The sequence below is a fragment of the Cavia porcellus genome, unplaced genomic scaffold (genome assembly GCF_034190915.1).
Source record: "Cavia porcellus strain 051 isolate PalLab524CR breed Dunkin Hartley unplaced genomic scaffold, mCavPor4.1 scaffold_16, whole genome shotgun sequence".
Lineage (NCBI taxonomy): Eukaryota > Metazoa > Chordata > Mammalia > Rodentia > Caviidae > Cavia > Cavia porcellus.
Genome location: NW_026947499.1, coordinates 55,880,460 through 55,889,749, shown reverse-complemented (window position 1 = coordinate 55,889,749; position 9,290 = coordinate 55,880,460). Strand labels below are relative to the sequence as shown.

Genomic DNA, 9,290 nt, shown 5'->3' with positions numbered 1-9,290 from the left:
GAGACAGGGCCTTGCTATGCTATTCAGGCTGGCCTTGAGCTCACTTTGTAGCCCAGGCTGGTCTCAAACTTACAACAAACCTGCTTCTGCTTGATTCTCTCATTTTTAAATGGATTGCTTCCATAGAAAAGCACAGTCTTCCTGGGGAAAAAAGGGACATTAATCCTCAATTCTTTCTTTATTTTATTTTGTGATACTCAGAATTGAATCTATATAACAAAACTTTTTTGGGACATTTTTATTTTTTATTCTGAGACAGAATCTCTAAGTTCCCAAGTTTACCAAGCTGGCCTCAAAAACTTGTGATCCTTCTGCCTCAGCCTCCCAGTGCTGGGATTACAGCATGCACCATCATGCCTGTCTCATTGGTCACTGTCAAGGACCACTACAAAGAGCTATAGTGCCTCCTGTCTCTCAAACAGCTGCCCAGCCCCTTCCCAGCATGATATATACATTGAGTAATTTAGCCCCAGAATAACCTGAGGTATAGCAGCTCTCATCACCCTGGTTTGCAGGTGAGGAAACCTGCCTGTGGTATGAACCCACGAAATCTGGCTTGAGTTCTGACCATTAACGGATGCTGTCAATTATTAGGTAAGGGGCTACTATTGCTATGCACTGGGTCACACAGTGTTGAGGGGCCTCTCAGCTGCTAGATGAGCACTGTATCCCCAGCTCACAAGTACTATTTTAATAGTATTAATATTATCCCTGGTTGACAAAGAAAGAACTTAAGGCTTTGGGTGATACAGTAATTAGCCAGGTAATGGCCCAGAAGATCCGAACTCTGATCTGCCAGACCCCAAAATATGCTGATGGGCATTGTATGGAGAGGGAAGACCTAGAAAATATAAGAAATATTTGTTGTCCAGTCTGGGCTACATAATGAGTTCAAGGCCAGCCTGAGCTAGATAGTAAGACCCTGCCTCAACAAAATCAAATATTTGTTGAACAAATATTTGTGTGTGAGCTAATGGATTCAGAGCATGGGAAAGGCAGGTAGGGAGGGAGCCCTTTGACACACACACACACACACACAGAGAGAGAGAGAGAGAGAGAGAGAGAGAGAGAGAGAGAGAGAGAACAAAAGGGAGAGAGTCCCTAAAACTGAATCCACTAGGGCTGGGGATTTAGCTCAGTGGCACAAGCACCTGTCTTGCAAGCACGTATGTGGTCATGAATTTGATCCCTGGTACTGATAAAAAAAAACCAAAACCAAACAAACAAAAAAACTGAATCCACTTGTGCAACAGGTATTTTCAGGCACATAAGAATGCCTGTTCTAGGGCACTGTGACACATGGTGACAAACAGGACAGTTACTGCTCCAATGGGCTTACCTACAAGTAGGGAAACAGAACAAGCTGACAGGCAAATCAGATCATTCCACATGGTCCTAACTGCTGGGATGAAAATAAAACTCTACAAGTGTAAGGCTGTGAGTTTGATCCCTGGTACCAAAAACAAAACAAAGCAAGACAAACAAACACCAGAAAATAAAGCAGTGTAGTCAGATGTGTTGGTGTGGGCTTGTAAGCTCAGCATTTAGGAGCCTGAGGCAGGAGGACTGCTGAGTTCCAGAATAGTCTGGGTTATACAGTGAGACACTTTCTCAACAAACAAGCAAACAAACAAACAAACAAACAAACAAGAAAATAGTATGGCAGGGAAGAGGTGAGTTGTGTGGTCTGCTGAAGTTGCCTGGAGACAGAGTCTAAGGCGTGACCACCTCCTTCCTCTCTTGGGGGTACTGCCTGCCGCCTCCACAGACACCCATGGTTCATTGCCCACCAGGCCCCAGCCTGCCCCAGCATCCTCTGCGCGGCAAAGCTGGGTGGCCCAGGGATCCTGGCTGCCATGCCACCTCCTCTGCTCCTCTCCTTCCTCCTCTTTCTTTTCCCCAAGGGAGTCAGGCCCCAGAAACCACTGCTGGTGGAGGTGGAAGGTATGTCCAAAGGGCAGGGAGGGAAGGAGTTGGGCCTAGAGTTCTGGGTTCCATTGGGTGACTTCGGCTCAGTAACTTTCCCTCGCTGAGCCTCCATTTTATTTGTGAATGGGAGGATCTGAGAGGACCCTGAGGACCCATTACTCCCACCTCATGGGCCCTCCGTCCTTAGAGGTCAGATGTTTCTGCAGGAGGCTAATCCTTTTCTCTCTCTCTGCCTGAACCTTTGCAGAAGGAGGTGATGCTGTGTTGCCGTGCCTCCGGGGTCCCTCCACTGCTCCCTCTGAGCAGCTGGTCTGGTCTCGGGGCAACCAGTCAGCACCCTTCTTAGAGCTGAACCTGGGGCTCCCTGACCTGGGCATCCACACGGGACCTCTGGGCATCCTGCTGCTCATCTTCAATGTCTCTGACAAGATGGGGGGCTTCTACCTTTGCCAGCCAGGGCCCCCCTCCAAGAACGCCTGGCAGCCCGGCTGGACAGTGAGCGTGGAGGGAAGCGGTGAGGGCTGGGTCAGGTGGGGCATGGGCTGGATGAGAAGAGGGAGGCCTGCCACGGACTGGGGTAGTGGGTGTCCAGCAGCTAGAGAGGGCCTAGAGGGCCAAGGGACAAGAAAGGAACTGGTCTGGGGGAGCAGACGCCTGTGATTTTGTGACTTAACACAAGGCCGCCTCAGGTCTGCCCTCCTTCCTCCTTCCCCCTTGCCGCTTTCTTAGTCTCTGCTTTCCTGTCTCTGTATCTCTCCGCCTTTCCTGATGTCTCTGTGTCTGCTCCTGGGTCTCTTCCAGGGGAGCTGTTCCGGTGGAATTCTTCGGACTTAGGGGACTTCAGCTGTGGCCCAGGGAATGGGTCATCAGAAGGCCCCACGCCTTCTTCTCAACACCCCAACAGCTCCCAGCTGTATGTGTGGGACAAACGCGACTCTCCGAGTTGGGAGCCAGAGCCAGTGTGTGCCCCACCGAGGGGAAGTCTGAATGAAAACCTCACTCAAGGTAAGGGGACAAAGCTGTGGAGTTGCCCAAAATGAGCTCCTAGGATGGGGGATGGTGACTGGACACTTCGGGGAGATGAGACCCCTCCCCAGGGGTTAGGCTTTCCTCACCTTGGCTTTTCTTGCTGCAGACCTCACTGTGGCTCTTGGCTCTACACTCTGGCTGTCCTGTGGAGTGCCCCCTGCCCATGTGACCAGAGGTCCCGTCTCCTGGACCCAGGTGCACCCTAAGAAACCTGACAGCACATTGCTGAGCCTCTACTTGAGAGAGAAGCCCCCAGTCCAAGAGATGTGGGTCCTAGGGCCTGTTCTGTCACTGTCCCAGGTCACTGTTCAAGCTGCTGGTACCTATTATTGTCTTCGTGGCAACCTGACCACTGAGATACACATGAAGGTCACTGCCCGACAAGGTATAGTTGGTCTCCACTGTGGAGCATCTGTGTGGGGCTACTGGAAGAACTGGGAGCCAATTTGGGATCAAAATCTGAGAGTTGGGAGCAGCCTCACCTCCAAACCCAACTTCTATACTGAACAGTGACTCTAGCTCTTTCCTCTTTGCTTCTAAGGTCTGACTTTTCTGGCTCTCTGCACTGGCTTCTCCTTCTCAGGAGCTTTGATGTAGGCTTCCTCTCTTGCTCCTCACTGTCAAAACCCTGGGCCTTCTCATCCTAGTCTGCATACTCCTTTCCTTTGACTTTCTTTATTCTAATGGCTTCTTGGGTCCTCATGTGTTAGTGACTCTACTCCAGGCCTCATGGACACCTGAGGCTCAGCATAAACAAAATAAAATGCAATGTCTTTCCAAAATGCAATCTTCTAAGTGGCTCTGCAAAAGAGAAAGGTGCCACCACCTACCCACTTGCCCAAGCTAGGAGCCTGGCAACTGTCCCCATCTGTTACATCTGTCAAAATGATTCATGCTATCTCCTTAATACAACCCTACCATACTATCCTGAACATACTCAACCTCAATTTCCACACCAAATGACCATGCAGTGTGCTGGATCCTAATCCTACCCTTACAAATTCACCTCTGTCATTTGCTTTGGCCATTGTCCTGGAATTGCCATGCTGTATACACAGTTTGCTCAATGAACACTTTATTATGTTCTGTACCAGCTTTTGTCTCTGAAGCATGGCTCCTTAGAGGGAAAACTATCTTCATACCTGGGGACTTCAAGTCTTGTGTCTTGTTCCTGTTGCCCAGATCAATGTTCCTTTTTTTTTTTGTTTTTTGTACTGGGGATTGAACTCATGACCTTGTGCTTGCCAGTCGGGCACTTACACTGCTGAGCTAAATCCCTGGCCCTTCCTTTGTATTCTTGGGGCTGGGAAGTAAGATGTCAATCTGGGAACCTTGCTCATAGCACTTATCCCCTAGCAGTATGGCACTGGCTGCTGAGGAGTGGTGGCTGGAAGGTCCCAGCTGTGTCTTTGGTTTATCTGATCTTCTGCCTGGGTTCTCTGGTGGTCTTTCTTCAGATCCGAAAAGGTGAGTCATGTCCCCAGCCAGTTTGCCTAAACCTTACTTCATCTTCGTCAGGATACATCCACATTAGCTAGCCTGACAGTCATCTTGTCCTCCCATTCCTCCCCTCTATATCCCTTCACCCTCCCTGTCCTCCTTTAACCCCCCTCAGACTTCTCAAGACCCCTGGAATCTGAACCACCATCTCCTCTATTAGCGTATGTGACCTCCCCAGTACCCTGTCAAGCAGCCCCTTCTCTGATCATTACTCTTAACTCCCACCAGCCTTGGTCCTGAGGAGGAAAAGGAAACGAATGACTGACCCCAACAGGAGGTAATGCAAGCCCACTCAGCCCCTCCTTTTTTCTCTGTCATGTTTGCTTCCTATTTCCTCTGTCCAGGGGTCCTTTGCTCTACCTCTACTAGTTGAAGCATTGCTCAGGATCAGGGCCGGGCTCCCAAGCTGCCAGTTCTGTCAAGACCTCTTTGGGCGCAGGGCGCAGTGGCACACTCCTGTAATCCTAGCAGGAGGATCACTGCAAGGTCGAGGTCAGCCTGGGTCACATATTAAGTTGAAGACCAACCTGAACTACATAGTGAGCCGCTGTCTCAAAACCAAAAACAAACAAACAAACAACCTTGGAATGATTCCAGACTCCAGTGTAGGCTGTCCTAGCACTGAGGAGCTAATCACAAGTGACAGAATCTTGCGTGGGTTCCGAGTCCCTTTCAGGTCTAGTTTCACAGTATACCTACCCTTCTCCCTCCAGATTCTTCAAAGTGACTCCTCCCTCAGGAAACGGGACCCCTAACCAGTACGGAAACGTGCTGTCCCTCCCCACGCCGGGCTCCAGCACTGGTAAGGAACACTTGAAACCCTATGACACCGCCCCTCAGCATAAAGCTCCGCCCAGCTCCACCCACCCTCTTGATTCCTCCAATCCCTTGAGCCCAAGCCTGTAGAGCTCCGAGCTCCTGATAGAGCTCCGAGCTCCGGTGCCTGGGGTAGGGGGGACTGCCCAGATGTGGCTCCGCCCCCAGGGCTCTGCTCCTTAAGTCCAATGCCAAGGCAGAACCTTATCCTGGAATTTGAGGCTAGATTTAGATTAAACCCATAGTTCAAGGCCAGGCACCCACAGTCTTTCCCAAAGCCTAAAGCGTTCCCTGCTCCCACTCTGGGCCTTGTTGGCTCCTTTGCAACCCCGCTTTCACCAGGGCGCACTCAGCGTTGGGCGGCAGCCCTGGGGGGCACCATCCAGTCCTACGGAAATTCACGCAGTGACGTCCAGGAGACTGGAGCTATGGGGTCTCGAAGCCCTACGACTGCGGGTGAATGCAGGGGTTCGTTCTTCACTTGGAAGGTGTTCTAGGGGTGTCTGGCAGGAAGGGCGGGCTGGAGTTTGGGGAGGAGAGTCAGTTTCCCTCCTCATCTCCAAACCCCCAGGCATAGAAGAAGAGGAAGGGGAGGGCTATGAGGAGCCCGACAGTGAGGAGGGCTCTGAGTTCTATGAAAACGACTCCAACCGTGGGCAGGACCAGCTCTCCCAGGGTAAGGTTGCCACCTTTTCCACTTCCCTTGGTTCACCAGGAGTGTGCTTTGGTTACTTTTCCCTCATTGCTGGGACAAAATACCCGATGTCCAAAATGAAGGAAGGAAAGGTTTTGTCTTGGTTACTTTTTTCTCGCTGGTGAGACAAAATGCCTGACACCCGAAATGAGGGAAGCAAAGGTTTATTTAGCTTACAGTTTGTAGAGGTTTCAGTCCATACTCAGCTGGCTCCAAGACAGGGTGGTGGAGCTGAGGGACAACCATTCATGGGTTTGGCAGATACCAAAATGACAAGAGCAAAAGGACAAAAAAGGAGGGGCAAGCTGTTTTCCTCCCTTATATTGTATGCAAGCTACCCACCCCAGAGTAGATGCAGCACTCCTATCACTAATCACAGTGCTTGACAATGAACCAATCAAATTCTAGATTCAGCCATCTTTGAAAGACCCCCTCCCCCGTGACTGCATGAGGCTTTGGCAGGACATCCAGACACAAACCATAACAGAGTGGGTGGTGGACCCTCCCTGGACACCCCTTCTTCTCCACAGATGCCAGTGGCTATGAGAACCCAGAGGACGGGCCGTTGGGTTCTGCAGATGAGGACTCTTTCTCCAACGGTAATTTGGGATCCATGTAGGGCCTTAGAGACATGAGTGGTCCCACATGCTGCAGAACCTCTAGCAGAAAATAGGGGTCCCTGGAGCTCTTTCTTCTGCTGCTGCAGAGTCTTACGAGAATGCGGATGAAGAGCTGGCCCAGCCAGTAGCCAGAACAACAGGTGTGTGTGAGGATGAATGGTCAGCTCCTAGGGCAGGAGAGGCCTGGAAGCCAGGAGGAATAGTGACTCCTCTCTTTCTTTTCTAGACTTCTTGAGCCCCCACGGATCTGCCTGGGACCCCAGCAGGGAAGCAACCTCACTTGGTGAGAGATGCTTAAGACCAGCCCATCTTGCCCAGCTGGGGCTGATGCACCTGCATTTTAGACCCTATGAGCAACCTTGACTTGAATCTGATTGGAACTCAAACTAAACCCCAAAGACAGATTTCACTTCTGACACTACTCTCAGTGCTAATTCCAATCCCAATCCTGACCCTCAGTGCCTATAGTTACTAAACTTGAGCATCAACATTGAACCCAATTCATTCCAACTTAGAGTTTTGTCCTCACTCTGTCCGCAGTGTAGACTTCAACCTTGACCACAGCTACAACTTTCTCACACTCTGACTCCTCCCAGTTCTGTTCTTGACTGACTCTATAGCCAATCAAGTCCCAAACCCAAGGTTGCCATAATCACTCCTAGTCCAGGCCCCTCAGATGGCTCCCTCAACTGCACAAGGAGACAGGGTGGCACTTCGCTATTCCAAGCCCCCAGTGTGGCTCCTGGGCCTCCAATTCTCCATCCCCTGCCCAAGCAGGGTCCCAGTCCTACGAGGATATGAGAGGGATCTTGTATGCAGCCCCTCAGCTCCGCTCCCTTCAGCCTGGTCCCCATCATGAAGAAGGTGGGTGCTTCTGCCATTGTCCCTGGCTGTCCTCTGGGTTCACTTGCCCTCCCAGCCTACTTCTTCTCTGCCTGCTCTACTCTTCTCTGGTCCTGTCTAGATGCAGACTCGTATGAGAACATGGATAATCCTGATGAACCAGAACCAGCATGGGGAGGAGGAGGCCACATGGGGATCTGGAGTACCAGGTGACCAGGTGAGCTGGGAACTGCCTCTGGGCAGGGAGCAGAAGAGAGCTAATCAGGGATGGGTGGGATGCCAGGATCAGGGAGGGACACAGCAAAGAGTGCCAGGACCTGGAAGGCAGAGGGTGGGTCTCTGGGCACATTCCTTCTGCTTAGCTTGGGTTTCCTTAAGACTGGAGATCCACACTTGAGTCTGAAATCTGGGCAACCTCTGGAAGGACGTTGTTCAGGGCATGTGTACGCATATGTATGTTTGTGTGTGCACATATGGAACTACAAGCCAGTGAAACTTCTGATTCCTTTTGCTTTTTCCAGATAAACTCAATGAGCTCTTCTAATCAATTGCATAGTGCCATTGTATGGGAAGGGAAGGAAAGGCAAGATTGGGTCCTCTCCTGCCCCCTCTCAAGTTTCCCCAAGAAAGGAGGGTTGCACTGCATGCACCATGCCACTTTTTTCTTCCTGGGGCTGGTTTACCCATTTGCCCGCAGTAGCCTACCTAATTCCTCACGGAGACAAAGGGCAGACTAATTCACTCCTCGGCCTTTAACCTGCTATTCATTAAAATTATGGCTTGTATTTTCTTCAGAGGCTGTGAGGGACTTGGAATCTACTTTTGCTAAAGAGGTCAGAGATGGGGAAGGAGAGAAGGAGAGAGGGAAGGAGAGACAGACAGACAGAGAGAGAGAAAAAGAGAGAGAGAGGAGACAGAGAGAGAGTGAGAGAGAAGGAGGCAGGGAGAGAGAGCCTACAGATGCTCGATGGATAACTAAAATCAGAACAAAGCTTGACCTACATTTTGCATCTGTCCCCTTCATTACCTTGATACTTGGGGAGACATCGCAGGTCAGCTCTGCACATAAAACACACTAATCATTTAGGGCATGTTTGTCTCAAAGCTGGCAATACAAGATTGATTAGCCCTAAATTTATATAACCAGTCTCATCCCCACTGAGACACCAAGACGAGAGTGGTGCCAGGACATTCAACTACTAATGGGTGCCCAGAAGTCTCCAATCAGTTCTGAATCTACAGTCACCTTGGATTCCAGCAGGACCTCTGCACCACTGAGGCTACCCCAGGCAGAAATGGTCCTCTCTAGAGAGCACATCGCCCCTTCACGCAGTGAGGACTTCTCCCATGGCGATATCGCCAAACCAGAACTGAGATAATGAAGATGCTCCAGACCCTCTGGCCTCTGTCAGAACAGGTCTTGTTCTTTTGTCAGTCGGCCAGTCTGGTCTCTATCAGAGATGTGCCTCTTTCAGCCCCTCCAGCTGAAGCTCCTTCCTCATTTTCTGTGACTTTCCAACTCTATCTAATAAATCAGCCTGTGCTTCTCAGTGATGTTCTGAAATGCTTTTCTGCAATGATATGTCAAGAATTGAGGTTCCCAATTCCATTTACCTAATTATTTGTCTTGAAGGTTGATCTGAGAGCCTTTGCCACACTCCCAACCCTTTTTATACTTTGAGACAGGGTCTCACTAAATTGCCTACACAGGGTTTGAACTTGCCTCAGCCTCCAGAGTGTTCAAATTACATTAATAAACCATGATGCTTGGCTCCCATCTCAATTTTAAGGAGTCTTCCTCATATTCCAATCAGTGACACCCTCAGCCACATTTCTGCCATCTAGTCATTCAGCCACAG

At 50.3% G+C, this 9,290-nt stretch overlaps 1 protein-coding gene across 13 annotated transcripts; it reads left to right on the top strand.

Moving 5' to 3' along the window:
* Positions 1-1,823: 1,823 nt before the first annotated feature.
* On the top strand, positions 1,824-8,981 carry Cd19 (CD19 molecule). 13 transcript variants are annotated; one of them, XM_023560949.2, is made up of 15 exons: positions 1,824-1,944; positions 2,177-2,443; positions 2,731-2,934; positions 3,065-3,343; positions 4,318-4,425; positions 4,687-4,735; positions 5,172-5,260; positions 5,617-5,730; positions 5,846-5,950; positions 6,499-6,567; positions 6,675-6,728; positions 6,815-6,871; positions 7,366-7,452; positions 7,553-7,648; positions 8,579-8,981. In XM_023560949.2, exons 1-14 carry the CDS (start codon positions 1,857-1,859, stop codon positions 7,642-7,644), a joined length of 1,662 nt encoding a protein of 553 aa, XP_023416717.1. In that variant the 5' UTR covers positions 1,824-1,856; the 3' UTR covers positions 7,645-7,648; positions 8,579-8,981. The 13 variants fall into 13 exon arrangements, with proteins under 13 accessions (XP_023416717.1, XP_063082794.1, XP_003477881.1 ...); XM_063226724.1 differs by having other exon boundaries at positions 5,617-5,742; positions 7,363-7,452; XM_003477833.4 differs by having other exon boundaries at positions 4,315-4,425.
* The last annotated feature ends 309 nt before the right edge of the window (positions 8,982-9,290 follow it).

What these genes read in the sequence shown, in the direction of transcription:
- Cd19 (XM_063226721.1), top strand. Translation starts at nt 1,857, where the DNA reads ATGCCACCTCCTCTGCTCCTCTCCTTCCTCCTCTTTCTTTTCCCCAAG. An exon ending in ACTGCTGGTGGAGGTGGAAG is followed by an intron (nt 1,945 to 2,176) that starts GTATGTCCAAAG and finishes GAACCTTTGCAG; the next exon opens with AAGGAGGTGATGCTGTGTTG. An exon ending in GAATGAAAACCTCACTCAAG is followed by an intron (nt 2,935 to 3,064) that starts GTAAGGGGACAA and finishes TTCTTGCTGCAG; the next exon opens with ACCTCACTGTGGCTCTTGGC.